Genomic DNA, 13,384 nt, shown 5'->3' with positions numbered 1-13,384 from the left:
CGTGGTCGGTACTGCTACTACCTGCTTCAGCTCGTATCCTTCCTCGCCATCTACCTCCACCTTACGCACGTCCACGCCCAGCAAGGCACCATCGTAGGTGCCTGCACTGACTAGGGCCACCGTCCTCCCTTCGAGTGGTAGCGGCTCTGTTGTCATATGAGTAACAAAGCTGAGGAGATGTTATGCTTGAGAAAGGAAATCAATTCGGAATGTGACGGCTGTGCATGGCAAACTGTGGGGGCACTCCACCGAGTGTCACCGAATAGAAAGTGGGGACACTCCATTGAGTGTCACCGAATAAAAAGTGAAACCTGCGTAAATAGCAAGATAGCAAGACTCTAGACTGCGCGCCTACCAACAGAGACATTTCCCACATTCAACAGCACGCGAGTGTCAATGGCGTCAATTCCTCAACGCCAGCTTGGGGTGTCTAGAGGTAACCATATGGGGATGGAGTCTTTTGTCTCTTCACCAGTGCTGTCTTTTAATGGTCCACGTCGTCAGTCCAACTCGGGAAGGATCACCTTGCAGGTAGTAGTGTTTCTGTTATCGATGCCTTGGGGGGAAGTTGCCTCAGTAGGCACTGTCAGCCTAGGAAGACTAGGAGGGGTGGACGCCGAGCTGAGGGGGTGTGTCCAGATGGCCCGTAGTAGTCCTAGTGTGTCCTTCCCTAGGTGGCTAGTCGAGGTGGTCGTCACGTTGGTGGCAGTGGAGAGCATCAGTAAGCTCCTCGTTGTTGATATGTGTAGTGTCTTTCACCGACGCAGGAGAGGGTCGCCTTCATCCGTCTCGACAGCTTCCTCCAGGGGCACTAGAGCGAGGTCGCAGGGCGTGGATGCAGCCACTATTCGGAAGAATCTTCTCACGTGAGTTTAACCCGAGGCGAGCTTGGTGGTGGGCATTGATAGTATTTTCACAGGTCTATGTACATGGTCGATTTCGAGGATTGGATGGCCGTCCGCCGCACAGGGAAGAATTCTCAAGTAGACGTATGAAAGAGGTCACGACTTTTCTATTGAGTGTCTAGGGTCGACCTGTGCCTGGTGCCCAAGTTGTGAAGATTCCTATGAGTTTTGACAGGAGTGGTAGCAAAGTGCCCTTCCTCGACTCATCTGCTACTCCTAAGAGCATCTACCGGGTACTCTGAAGGGCCACTTTTATCATCATCATCACTGTTGTGTGTATAGGAGGCTATCGGTGGTTGGTACGGTAGCGCTGACGGAGATCCCTTTGCGAAGAGCAGACTAAAGGATCCTAATGCACCCCGTCCTATGGCGAGCACTGCGGGTATGTTGTTGGAAATTATTTCAAGTCGGTGAGAATCTCTTTAGGTTGCCCGTTCGCTACTGTGAAGGCTCGAAACGGCCTGCCTAGATGCGACTTCCATGAAGGAATTACTTCTTATCGAGAGTAGAGAGGGACATGGTTTCGGTATGAGTTCGGGGAGTATATGGTGTTGTAGGTATATGGACGTGACGTATGAGGAGAATGTGAGGTCGATCAAGGACAATATAAGGGGAAAGAGTCTGCGTCTTAGTCCAACTGGTGTAAATGAGGATACGTTCCTAACAGTAAGCGGAAGGTCGCAGGTTCGATCCCCGCAGGGGGTATTTTTCTCCGCAGGTGCAAGGTGGTGTACCTTGCCAAACACGGTTGAGATATAACGAACGCGTTAAGGCATCCGCTAAGTATTCGAAATAAATATATTACTAAAACCATGTTGTTGTGTGTTCGCTCTCACTTGATGTCTGTGACACTCGTCTTGGGTTTCAGCTCATCAGTCGGTGGGTATTGCAGTGACGTGGGAAAATATGCACATGGTGAACTACATGTGTTGGTGCCGATATGGAAACTTCTGTGTAGCGTTAATGTTCAGTGAGGAAACTGCTGGAGTCAGCTGGTGACAACGAGTATATATTCCAACACTGATTTTGTATATCGATAACTGCTGTAGTCCACTTAGACTCTTCGTGGTCAGAGGAATAACTGTGAAAGAACCTCACGTTAAATCCTGTATGATTCGTCCATCAAACTTCGTACGGTTTGGGAGGTTCCCTCCAGTAGTGGAATCTATTTTGTACACAGTTCTGGGGAAAAAGCAATGACTGTAGTTTATGCAGAGTAGGAAAGCGATGATCCACGCCATGCTCGAACCGTTCTCTCGGTACCAAAAGTGACCCCTGAGGATCTGAGTCCTGATGAACAGCTCGACGAGCTCGACGGTGGAACCTCTGCTGTTGTCGAGAAGATGTGGCACTGCCACAGAAGAATTCTCTATGGGAATATCAGGTGAGTAGCAGGGATAATAAACATTATATGTATATGGTATTTGTCAGGGCTATGTCCACTCTCCTTAACCATGGGGGAATGATAATAACTTGAGACTTAACCTGTCTAACAAATGATTACCTATTACTAATGGGTATCGATATGGAATGATCTAATATTGCTAATAGCAATACTAGCCTAGCGCAGCTTGAATGATACTAAGCTTGAGGAACAGACACAATTGTCACAACAGTATTTATATGAACTATATGGGAAAGGTTTTATAACTTCTATGAATTCTACCAATGATCCATGCTATTACTGCTACTAATGATGATGATATTATCATCATCAGTAACATATGCACATTGTCAAGCACATATGTTGATTTCAAAATGGAAATTCTGAGGAAATTTCTGGGAAATATTTTTTTTGCTATATTCTACTCGGACTTGTATATGAGTGAGGAAACTCCTAAGCGCAGTTAAGGTTGAAACTAAACGCATATATTCCCCCACTAGGGTTTGGGGGGTTCTCAGAGTCGTTGGGCATTGAGGTAACCCAACAAAGTTGAGCCAAGATGGTTACGGTGTACGAATATCAGTACAACATACTGATCATCAGGATCAATGCTCAGTTGAAAGTGTGTACGCATAAACGGTGAAACTAGATAGGGGGGATACTACACTCTCTCCTCCACTGGAGAGGAGTGCCGAATTCATCACTGGTCGCTGCTGAGCCCCAACCTATGACGAGCAGTTTAACGCTGGGTTGGTGAACGTAACGATGAGCACAATATGAAACTAGAATATCAGAGATCAACTGTACGCTTACAGTTAACGTTTGTGCATTTCTGCTTCCCCGTATTCTCCTACAGTCCACTTCTGTCTGCCATGGTTTATGTGGATGCCTCCTACTAGTTATCTTCTGTTGTGTTCCTATAGACCCCGAAACCGGTAATTACGACAAACCATCTCACGAAAAACACATGTCGACATAATACCTTATTCAGAAGCCATCGTTAGGGCTATTTAGTGACGGGCAGGAAGTCTCAACTAATCGACTTTAGTTTGTTCATGCCTCCACTGACAGAAGCCTTAGCAGCATCGAACTTTTGTAAAGGGGCCATCGATCAGTCCACTGAATCTCTGCAGAGGATGCGTAGAGTAATGAAGCATTGAAAACGCATCTTAACTTCACTCTGGCTGGGTGTAGGTGATGGAAGCTGTGGGGAACCCCTTGGAAACTCTAGCCGCGTCGGGCTCGAGATTTGTTCATGTCACGGGTGAGTGTCACGGGTGCCAACGATTCACCTCAATGGACGCACACAGCTCAGCCTGGAAGTGTTGGATACGAACTTGCACACCTCAGGCACCAATGGGAAGGGCACGGTGTGCTCGGGGCTAGCGGCGAGGCTGCAGTCGTACCGTGTTGGGGTGTTCACAAGTCCATGCCAGAGATGGCCCAATGATCAAATATCGATAAGTGGCGACATCATGCCGGCTCTGGAGTGATACCACTGGGGTTGTCACTGCTAACATAGTGTAGTTAGATATGAACAGCAATTGAAGTTTATAATGAGAGAGGCTCACCAGAAGGGGGAAGTCGGGTTGACGAACTTCGAGGCGACCACCATAGCTGCATTTTCTTGGTTCGCTAGGATGAGGTGAGCTGATGTATTATCAGTCGTTCTCTATTGAAGGCCTCAGGCCTCTGGATTTCGTAATCATCGAAGTTGGCGTGGGAGGTCGAGATGACGCCACTAACGTAAGTCTACGACCACTACGGGGGGGAATATGCATATGGTCAACTACATGGAAATTGGTGAGAAATTTTCATTGGTTTCAGTGCACTTCTACTCGAAATTTTATGTTAACTCTTGCACTAAGCTGAGGAAAGCAAAGATATATTTCAACACTGTCACCAAATCCAGGTCCTTCCCAAAACCGATGTAGCCGTCTTGACAGGAGTTGCTCTCGACCATGTGAAGTTCTTGGGGCCCACACTGGAGGACGTAGGAGAGGCGCTGCCGTCGTTGGGGTAGAGGTAGATTTACAGATATGTTCGGCGAAGTGTGGTATCATAACTCCTCATACAACGACAGCTGTAGCATCTGGTGCTTATCTAAATGCGTCATGCCTCAACATCGTGAAGGAAAGATGTGCTTCGACCGGCACGGCCCTGCGTGTGGTGACAGGCCGTGGTGACAGTGACGATTACAAAGCTCACTATGCAGCTCTCGAAGATGAGGTCCTCAGTGCTCTCGGTGTCAGTCATCAGCAGAATCATCCAAGTAAAAGGAGTTATTGAGATTTACACTCCCCCTGTGGCCCTCAGGCGATACAGGGACATACCTTCATACCTTGAGAGGACGGCAAGAGCTCACCCATCATCCACTCAACCCGACTATTCCTATCATACTCGATGGTGCCCACAATGAGGAAGGCCTCAGGTCTCTGACACACTTCATACAGCGGATGCTCGACCAACAAAGGGATATCACTGAGGTAGCGGCTCATCCCACCATACAGTGAGAGTTCCGGAATCTCGAGTTCATCAGTATTACCCATCTGTTGATGCACTGTATTGAACTGCACAGTAGAAGTATCAGATACGCTTCATCGTGGCCCTATCGGGTAGTAGGAGTCCCCATGAGCTCTTCCCTCTGTTTTTAAAGCCTTTCTCGGTGCCCATCGCCACCGTCTACCCCACCACATTTAGAGACGTTCCTGAGATGCCCTGGGTAAATTGAGATTCATCTCGGCGTACAAATTCGTGATCAGGTTGAAGCTGTTGACCCAGAGGAAGCCGTCACTGCGGCACGACAGTAGGACGTGGTATTCAGCAGTGTTGTTAACCTCTACTCTCAGGTGTGTGCCACCCTCAACAGAAGTCAAACCCGTTGCCGACCTACGAACAGCTCTCGAGCTGGGCTGCTGCATCGGGCGTGAGGACCCAACAGTTACTATCACTCTACATTATCCTTCGTATGCAGGTGACCACTCGCCTCTTGTGGTCGTGTGCGGTTCGCTCTACTTAGTGCGAGAATATCTGTTGTTACTCGATGAGGCATTCATCAAAGATTGATTTCCATCACTGTATTATGTTGTGTACAACACGTATCGCCTTTCACATGATATCTATTTTGTGCATCAACTGCTACGCTCCGCTAAGTTACAAGGCCCTATTTTAGCATCACCAGATATAACCAAAAACACTCTTCTAGATGAAAAATGTTTGCACAGCAGTACGGGTCAGTAGTTACTTCATTCAAGCCCTTCAGCAGCCTCCAGTACTTCAGGACTGACAACAGGAAAATACGCATATGGTCAGCTATATGTGTAGGTCACATCTGTGGAATTTCTGAGGAAAATTGAGGAGGAAAGTCTCAACGGTTCCTGTACACTTCTACCCGAATTTGCATTTAAACTTCGAAGCTCAGCTGAGGAAAGCGAATATTTATTCCAGCACTGAGGAAAAGTATCAATTCCCCACTACAACAGTGTATCACCTCGCAGATTTACTCGCCCGAGGCGACTCTGCTTCTGTTGAACTAGTAGATGAACATGTTGCATTGTACAGTACTCTCTGGTCACTCTCCTCTCCTGCTGAGATCATGTCACGCTCCGTCTGAGGAAAACAACATGTAAAAGCAGAAACTGCACTCCTCTTACCGGGCCGAGTTTGGTGGTTGCCAACTGCCAGGCCGAATTGTATACATCTGCGGCCTTGGTTGCTGACCACTAAAAACTGGCACACCTCTGAGGCAGCATAACACCACTGTGCGAGGGCATCCGGGTTGAAGTCTGGGTCCACTAGAATAGAATGCAATCTGAAGTGACCACTTGAAAGAGGCGACGACAAGCTGGTCAATACTTATTAAGTGTCCACAGCGAGACGTCCTGAGCCCGACGGTTCATGAGACCTTCGAGAAACTGTTCCGGAGAGGCTCTGATATCAGATACCATCCTCTCGTACGATGGAGTTGGATCTTCACCAATGGTAACGGGTGATGGCATCGTTCCTAGAAAGACCCGTCTGTGTGAATGTGTTATTGCCAATCCTCTACCCGTAACAATAGCGACATCTCTGTAGTTCATGAAAAGGGTATATGCCATCGCAGTGAGGTTGAGTGTCCTAGATAGGGGCGCACTGGTGATGGATGCAACACCATCTAGATTGGCTTTCAAGTAACTGCAAACTACGAATACCACAAATAGGATGCCTTTCCCTACTACCTCATTGAATCGACCATCTGGCCGGTGTACTGCGAGGTTCGGTCCATCAGGGCGACGAACTCAGAGTATGCATCGTTCTCTTTACATACGAGATTACCCATAGTAAACAAATGTGATTCTAGTGGAAAAGAAGTGATCTGAGAGCCTCCATCACGGCACAGTCTAGGTAGAATCTGAGACGCTCCCTGCTATCCCTGCTAGTCCTCAAGAGCTCTTGTTCGAGATCCTACCAAAATCATTTTGCGGGAAACGCGAATTTCCGATGAGAGAACATCTAATAGAAATACAGTGCGTTGTAACACAATATCACTACGTAGTTGATATCGCAGGTTTGTCAATGGCCACCATAATTTCTAACACTTTCGGTAGCTCGCTCTTGTTTATGTGCTGCTTTCAACATAACAAAGTAGCAATAACATTAACAACCTAGCAGTCACTTAGCAAGCAAATGCTGACAGTAGCCAATTCGAAAAACCACACTTTTTCGCGACTTGTATTTTTCCGGATTTATTTTACATAGTGACACTTTTGCCCAGATGTGTTTTGTTCACACTTTTCTATAATCGCCTCTCTCGAAACAAATACAAGTATCGAAATACACCTTCACGTGATTTGTAATCACTTCGTACATGTAACCATCGTTTCAGCCAACCTCGGCGAAACCGTTACATTCAGCATTCCCAAAAACCCATACGTAAATCGACATTTACCCTCGAAAGAAGCCATTTTTCGCACAAATCGGCGCGCATCCGAACTGAAATAGTGTCAACCGATCTACAGCTCCGCCAAAATGGTCTCTACTCATCGTTCTTGGCACAATCACATTTAGACGGAATGGCTATGGTTTGTTGAGCTAACTCTTCGTTCGCTCACCCCAAATGCTCAAAATTTATCCCCTCGCAACTCCGAAGAATTATTACTGCCATATAGGAAAACTGAAGGGTGGGAAGAGCACTTCGCCGTTAATCTGTAGGACCAGTAACCGGTCCAAGTCGAGCCCCTGTGGTTGTCGTGATCGGCCACGTCCTTGTTAGCAACTGCTGATCTCAGATACTTCGATATCCCTCCTGAGGAAGTGGTGCCAGCTTTGGGAGAGGCTTCACGAATGATTGGAGTGAAGTTGACGTATGGTAATAATAGTAGTAGTAGTGGTAGTAGTAGTAGTAGTAGTAGTAGTAGTAGTAGTGGTAGTAGTAGTAGTAGTAGTAGTAGTAGTAGTAGTAGTAGTAGTAGTAGTAGTAGTAGTAGTAGTAGTAGTAGTAGTAGTGGTAGTAGTAGTAGTAGTAGGATGGCCAGTAAGGCGTTTCTCGGCTTTGACCATAACCCTTGCTTTTCGATTTATCCCACACGATGAATGGTAAGAGGTGTTGCTGGCGTTATTAGGACTGAATCTTCCGAGGCGTGTTCCCTTGTGGTCCCTTGCGTTCTTGTGAATGGGTGATGATGTAGTGCTGCTGTCATCTCCTTGGTATGGCAGTGGTCGAGTTATAGTCACCATTCATTGGTATCACAGACTCAGTAGCCATATCTGTGTACATCCATTCCACACCGAATGGAGACGCGACAGATATCCGATGACTTTCAGGGGAGACGCGCCAGTTTCCCGGCTTCCCAGGAAGGACGGGATGAATGTCATTGATAGAAGTCTGTAGTTTTCCAAAAATTTTAGAAACATATTTTTGAGACTTCATTTGAGACGAAAACGATCGCTGGACAATCCATCAAAAACAGTTCTTGGAACAGTTGGGCATTTTTTCATCAAAAAACTGTGGGGAAACTAGTAAATATTTCGACAAAACATTGAATCGATCTGGCAAATTGCCAGATCGATTGAATGTTGCAACTACAACATACAATGTTGTAGTTGCAACTTGCAACTACAACATTGAATGTTGTAGTTGCTCATTCCCGAAACGACTAAGCTCTGCGCGACGATTGCGGTGGCTCTCTGTGGGGTTCTCACGAGTAATGCTTCGAGCCCTTCATACCATGGTGAACTGCTTCCCTCCCGAGAAGTCGCTGTTCATCACTGGCACAATTTTAGGACGATTTCGAGGGAAAAGCTTGGCCTCTCTGGGAGCATTGAAGAGGACCGAGCCTCTCTGTGATAGCACGGTTGTCCAATATCATGGTTACTTATCCGGCCGAGACAACAACAAGTAGAGCTGCTTGCTAATAGCATCGAAACAACAACGTTCGATTATCTCCCAGATTGTTTTATTGGTTTTTCGAATCTCGTGACGCATCACGAGAAAGTCCAACCTTGATATACTTCCAAGGAGGCCCCGGTGCCAGTAGCCTCTTCTCGGCCGTATCGGGCAATGGTGGCCCCTGTGTTGTTAACGATGATGGCGAAAGTACTTCAATGAATGAGTGAGATGCGACCGACCACAGAAGCACTTGAGAATCGCTCAGGTTTTCGTGGAATACCAAAGCGAATGTTATGTACCTCGAACAACCGGCTGGAGTCGGTTTCAGCAAAGGAACTCCTCCAACAAACTCTGTGAAAGCAGCTGATTCGACGTCATAGATTTTCTCAATGTCTTGTCGACTATCTCCATGGCACTGTAGGTATCTCGCCCTCATCGAATTCTTCCGTTCGCGACCCAAGTACAACACACGAGTCTTCCTAGCCGGCCAATCCTTTGCTGGTATGATTATACGCGCTCAGGCTTGAGCTGAATCTTCGTAGGGCATTACATACCTCCGCTCGCAGCTAAATTGCAAGGGTCTCTGGTGCGACTTGAAGGCATCATCCTGGGAAATGCTGCTGTTGCTCCCGAGATACAGTAACAATGTAAAGTTGTGAGTTTCCATCGTGGAGGCATAAACTCAGATGGGGCTCCTTCCCGAGAATGCTGGTGGAAAACGGCATCATTTCTCGTGGAGGGTAGTTGCGATTTCGCGGGAAAGAATCGGCTGAAACTCGTTAAGGTAGATACGGAAAAGCGGAGAAGAAAGCAACGAAATGCATTGAAAAAGTGCATGCGTGCAACGAGTTACGAAAAGCCTTGGACCAGATGACAAGTGTAGATGAGAAAATCTTGAAGAAGTATATTGAACTTTGCATCGAAGCGAAAGTGATCCGTGAGAAGAATTTTATCCTCCCCGTTACACGTACAGGAAAGAGCTGGTATGGGCGGCTGGGTGAAACAGCTTGTTAATGCGAAGGCCCTTTGTAGTTACCACCTCGATCAAGGGTGTGTCGAACTAGAGATGGACCCCACCATACTGAAAGTAAGTATATAGTCGATTTCAAGAGGCCCACATCAAAGTTTTTCGCCCGGTCTTTCTCAACTGACCCTGTTGAGGGCTCTCTTAGGTCACGGCCTACTTCAACAGCGAGAACACACAAAGGTTTTTCGATCAAAGCTCCGTCTGGTCAGTGGTTAATTGCAAGGTATTCTCCGCGGAAGAACTTATCCCTCACTCTAAGCACATTGTGTTTTCTGTTTATCGGTCAAAGTTTTCTCTTCCAAAGAGGCGCGATATGGGATGCATTCCTCAGCTGCAGAGATCTGAAAAATTCACACATTCGAACCGCTCCTACGAACGGCGGTGTTACGATAGGTATACGAAAAGTTGGAGCCGGACATTGCATGCAACTATCATCACTACTTGCCTGAACTACTCGATAAGGGGCTACGGGTTCGTTGAACATTCGTAGAACAAGTCTGTGATGCTTCGATGATGTCAGATTCTTGTGTACGCTGGAGACCGAGATCTAGTGTGCAATTGGGTAGGAAGTCTAGCGTGGATGGAAGCACTCCGATGGGGAGGGAGAGGCGGATTCAGTCGGGCCCAGCCCGTTGAGTATTCCGTAAGGATCGGCGCCGAATTGCACCTCCAGCGAACATCGTTCTTAGTTGCTGAATGGAACCGCTATTGGAAGCCTCAAGAGTTACTCTTTGCCTATCACTGGTGGACAGCTGAGTTTCGTCAAGGTAGGTCACCGGGCCCTCCACAATTTCACTCCTGAAAGTTTTGTCGGTGACGAGACTTGCCGTGATAGAGAAGTATATCACAGTTGTGATTGCCTGAAGACGAGTGTTGTGTATGCGTACAGCATATCTTCGCGTGGCAATAGTGATTAATTAATTCTCATAGCGTAGACAACTACTGCACGCACACACATAGGTGTGACTTCTAGACTAACCACTGGTGTTACCAGTGGGTTTGACAGCTACCCGAAACATTACTAAACTCAGCTTCATGTGTTCAGGTCTATGGTGCTGGTCATAGTGTCGCGATGGACGTCCCACGACAAGCTCTCAAGATGCTTACCGATTTCCTCGACAATAAGTTCCCATAGTGATGTCCTTCAGCACACCCTGCGGTTCCCAGTGCTGCTGACGGCCATTAGGGTCCACCGTGGCTACTAAGCAGCGTCTGTTGTCTCTGTCTCTCCCAACTCAATGTGTATCGATGTCGTCCTGATGAATGAGTTCTCATGGAAATGTTCCCTATTGATTGCTTCTGACTATTGTTGTGTGAAGGGGACAGCGACGGGTGCGAATAGGCAATCACAGGTTGTTCGTTCCAATAGATGTAATACGAAAACCGCCGAATGGTGGCGATAAAATCACCATGCATATATACGCGGATGGATTAGTGACAAACACATGGTTGTGAGAATACCATCACAAAAATGGTTTGTGCGCTACAGCGATACGCTTCAAGACCGTACAAGATTCCTCCTACACCCCCCTCATGCGAACTGTCCGTGTTTGAATAACGCAGTATTCTCGCAGTGCGTTCACGAATAGCAGTTTGAAGTGCATCGAATAAGTATCTGTCTTCGGAAGTGTCTTCGGAAAGTCGGGACTCCGGTACTAGGGAACTTCCCTCTAGAAATCTCAACTGCGAACTCAAGAAACTATATAGAAGAGACGCAAAATCGACATCACATGAGAGATTATCTCCGCCGCCTGTTCACTCGCTGTCTATTTCGTCGTGATCTGAAAATGTCCAAGAAGCTGAGAAAGCGTACGAGTTCTCACTTTAACATCGATGTCCATCACTGTCGAAGAGCCCAACTGCGGGAAGTCGTTGAAGGAGAGCGGGTCAAACATAAGCTTCCCCTCGTAGAACAAGCTCTGGCACCACGGAAGCTCTGATGCAACCTAATCCAACACTCACTAGGTCGGAGTAGGGGATATCCATAAGCTTAGACAAGAGGGCCTTAGCATGCGCAACATCTTGCCCCATCGACACCTGAGAGTCTACCGATGTGAAGGCGCCCAGGCCGAGGTGACCGCTCATATAGGCTCAGCTTTGCTTTATCTGTTCAATCTCAAATTCAGCAATTTCGAGTTTGAACATCCAGTCCATGGAAAACTCCTCCTCTCAAAAATCAAATGTCACTTTTCAATTGATTCTTTCATTTGCCGAAAGTGATTGAAAAAGTGTAGAGTGACGAGTTCCGTAGCGTACTTGTATCTCGGTGATGTCACCAGAAGGCATCTTGCATCGGAGGGTGATAGGGGCTCCTCGCAGTTCCTGATCGTAGTGAGAGCGGAAAATACTTTATTAATAACGATCATAGAAAGTAGTGAAGAGGTAGCAACCTCTGACTTACCGACTCTATCTTGTCCCAAGAGGAAAGGCCACTCGCGTCGTACTGGGAGGGAAAAGCAACTCCGCCGCCTGACTGATTCGGACTGGTACTCATATGCTGATGTTGAAAAGACCTATTGCTATCAACATGGGGATAGAACGAAACGAATCAGCAGTTGAATGAAAATATCACAGACTATGTTCGGAGGCATGCAGTGAATGTCTAGACAGGTCGAAGACCGTCCGTCGTGATATGCGGGGTAGAAGTCTCCATAGAGTCAGCCGAAGCCGTCTTCGTAACCGAGTGATTAGAAGTTCTCTCATAAGATCTGCCAAACCTACAGGTGCAACAACGTGATTATCAACCATCGGGAGCCCTTCCACCTCTGGTAGACGTAGACCCCACCAACAGCCGCGCCACAGCCCGCGGCCTGTGCGGGTGTCACTGCGTTACCGAATATCAGCGCCGAGATGAAGATACCAAGGACGGTCTTGACGTTGCCGAGCAGCTGAAGGGTGAGGGGAGATACGAAAGAAGCAGTGATGAAGTTAGAGAGGTTGAGGAGACAAGCGTTAAGGCAGTTGAATAGAATCCACAAGTGCCTGCAGCAGCCATCAACACTTGCGAGGGCCAGCCGAGCGAGGAGACTACAATGTGACTTCACTGTTTTCACTGAATAGCATCCTATCCCAGGGCTCCAACCCTTCCATGGAACAGGAAGCCACGAATAGGATGGCGAGGCACTTAGAGGAAGCAGAGCATCTCGCAAGAGCACCAGAGGGGGTCACCTGTGGCGCCATGAGATTCAACAGGGCAACGGAGCTGATCTGGGGTACCACTTGTGAACCTAGGATGCTGATGACCTTGATGAGCTTATGCTTAATCTACCTTCTTTCCCTATGGCCTGATCTTCAGAAGAGAGCAGCCTCTTCTGGAGAATAGTTTTGCCCCCGCGAAGTAGCGTGGAGGCGATGCTGAAGACGACGCCCAGAATGTGGAAGTTCATCTCTCGCAAAGAACACAATATCTAAGCGATTGGATGGACAGATACCAAGTGCGGCGCATGCACTTCATAGGGCGAAAACATGAAACAACGCTGGAATGGTCTAGTTGGTTATGACGACTGCCTAACACGCAGTAGGTCCCGAGTTCGATTCTCGGTTCCAGTATTTATCGAAAATAAATGATCGTTGTGTTACGTAACTCATACCATTGGATGGACTTACCAGCCCAATAGTGACTATTGTTATGGACACGTACGTCGGGAAATTGAATCGAGTACGAGTGAAGAGGACCTAAACGTAAAACAACATTGGCATCC

The 13,384-nt window shown here is 47.4% G+C and overlaps 7 protein-coding genes and 1 non-coding gene across 8 annotated transcripts; 5 read left to right on the top strand and 3 right to left on the bottom strand.

The window, feature by feature from the left end:
* Positions 1-552: 552 nt before the first annotated feature.
* Pmar_PMAR002705 (hypothetical protein) lies at positions 553-2,382 on the top strand (the record flags this gene model as incomplete). Its single annotated transcript, XM_002776468.1, has 12 exons — positions 553-576; positions 675-721; positions 768-866; positions 920-983; positions 1,028-1,138; positions 1,188-1,287; positions 1,332-1,410; positions 1,463-1,571; positions 1,624-1,688; positions 1,964-2,060; positions 2,126-2,289; positions 2,337-2,382. The coding sequence occupies 12 exons, from the start codon at positions 553-555 to the stop codon at positions 2,380-2,382; spliced, it is 1,005 nt and encodes a 334-aa protein (XP_002776514.1).
* A 962-nt stretch (positions 2,383-3,344) lies between these two features.
* On the top strand, positions 3,345-5,099 carry Pmar_PMAR002704 (folylpolyglutamate synthase, putative; the record flags this gene model as incomplete). Its single annotated transcript, XM_002776467.1, has 10 exons — positions 3,345-3,434; positions 3,484-3,553; positions 3,640-3,778; positions 3,821-3,934; positions 3,978-4,035; positions 4,202-4,282; positions 4,327-4,561; positions 4,606-4,798; positions 4,912-5,011; positions 5,052-5,099. 10 exons carry the CDS (start codon positions 3,345-3,347, stop codon positions 5,097-5,099), a joined length of 1,128 nt encoding a protein of 375 aa, XP_002776513.1.
* A 392-nt stretch (positions 5,100-5,491) lies between these two features.
* Positions 5,492-6,630, bottom strand: Pmar_PMAR002703 (hypothetical protein). Its single transcript, XM_002776466.1, has 6 exons — positions 6,507-6,630; positions 6,338-6,462; positions 6,145-6,292; positions 5,943-6,100; positions 5,780-5,898; positions 5,492-5,571 (listed from the first exon to the last, which is right to left on the bottom strand). The coding sequence occupies exons 1-5, from the start codon at positions 6,605-6,607 to the stop codon at positions 5,888-5,890; spliced, it is 543 nt and encodes a 180-aa protein (XP_002776512.1). The 5' UTR covers positions 6,608-6,630; the 3' UTR covers positions 5,492-5,571; positions 5,780-5,887.
* A 754-nt stretch (positions 6,631-7,384) lies between these two features.
* Positions 7,385-9,183, top strand: Pmar_PMAR002702 (lysosomal protective protein precursor, putative; the record flags this gene model as incomplete). The annotated part of the gene is made up of 6 exons (XM_002776465.1): positions 7,385-7,448; positions 7,541-7,636; positions 8,551-8,665; positions 8,718-8,879; positions 8,922-9,029; positions 9,078-9,183. The coding sequence occupies 6 exons, from the start codon at positions 7,385-7,387 to the stop codon at positions 9,181-9,183; spliced, it is 651 nt and encodes a 216-aa protein (XP_002776511.1).
* A 458-nt stretch (positions 9,184-9,641) lies between these two features.
* Pmar_PMAR002701 (conserved hypothetical protein) lies at positions 9,642-10,818 on the top strand (the record flags this gene model as incomplete). Its single annotated transcript, XM_002776464.1, has 5 exons — positions 9,642-9,743; positions 10,077-10,154; positions 10,204-10,326; positions 10,373-10,450; positions 10,729-10,818. 5 exons carry the CDS (start codon positions 9,642-9,644, stop codon positions 10,816-10,818), a joined length of 471 nt encoding a protein of 156 aa, XP_002776510.1.
* Positions 10,819-11,438: 620 nt separating this feature from the next.
* Pmar_PMAR002700 (hypothetical protein) lies at positions 11,439-11,714 on the bottom strand (the record flags this gene model as incomplete). Its single annotated transcript, XM_002776463.1, has 3 exons — positions 11,439-11,464; positions 11,497-11,602; positions 11,646-11,714. The coding sequence occupies 3 exons, from the start codon at positions 11,712-11,714 to the stop codon at positions 11,439-11,441; spliced, it is 201 nt and encodes a 66-aa protein (XP_002776509.1).
* Positions 11,715-12,285: 571 nt separating this feature from the next.
* Positions 12,286-13,069, bottom strand: Pmar_PMAR002699 (hypothetical protein; the record flags this gene model as incomplete). Its single annotated transcript, XM_002776462.1, has 4 exons — positions 12,286-12,400; positions 12,447-12,665; positions 12,715-12,910; positions 12,952-13,069. The coding sequence occupies 4 exons, from the start codon at positions 13,067-13,069 to the stop codon at positions 12,286-12,288; spliced, it is 648 nt and encodes a 215-aa protein (XP_002776508.1).
* An 89-nt stretch (positions 13,070-13,158) lies between these two features.
* Pmar_PMAR002698 lies at positions 13,159-13,232 on the top strand. Its single transcript has one exon. It is a non-coding gene; the product is annotated as a tRNA-Val (tRNA).
* Positions 13,233-13,384: the final 152 nt, after the last annotated feature.

The sequence above is a fragment of the Perkinsus marinus genome, assembly GCF_000006405.1.
Source record: "Perkinsus marinus ATCC 50983 genomic scaffold scf_1104296953356, whole genome shotgun sequence".
Classification (NCBI taxonomy): Eukaryota; Perkinsozoa; order Perkinsida; family Perkinsidae; genus Perkinsus; species Perkinsus marinus.
The sequence above is the reverse complement of the archived record's forward strand: the minus strand, read 5'-3'. Positions and strand labels throughout refer to the sequence as shown.

Excerpts from the sequence above, each read along its gene's own strand:
- Pmar_PMAR002703 (XM_002776466.1), bottom strand. The coding sequence starts at position 6,607 with ATGGGTAATCTCGTATGTAAAGAGAACGATGCATACTCTGAGTTCGTC. Across the intron at positions 6,463-6,506 it reads CAGATGGTCGATTCAATGAG|TTACTTGAAAGCCAATCTAG; the intron begins GTAGTAGGGAAA and ends CGTAGTTTGCAG. Across the intron at positions 6,101-6,144 it reads TCGCTGTGGACACTTAATAA|ATTGCATTCTATTCTAGTGG; the intron begins GTATTGACCAGC and ends TGGTCACTTCAG.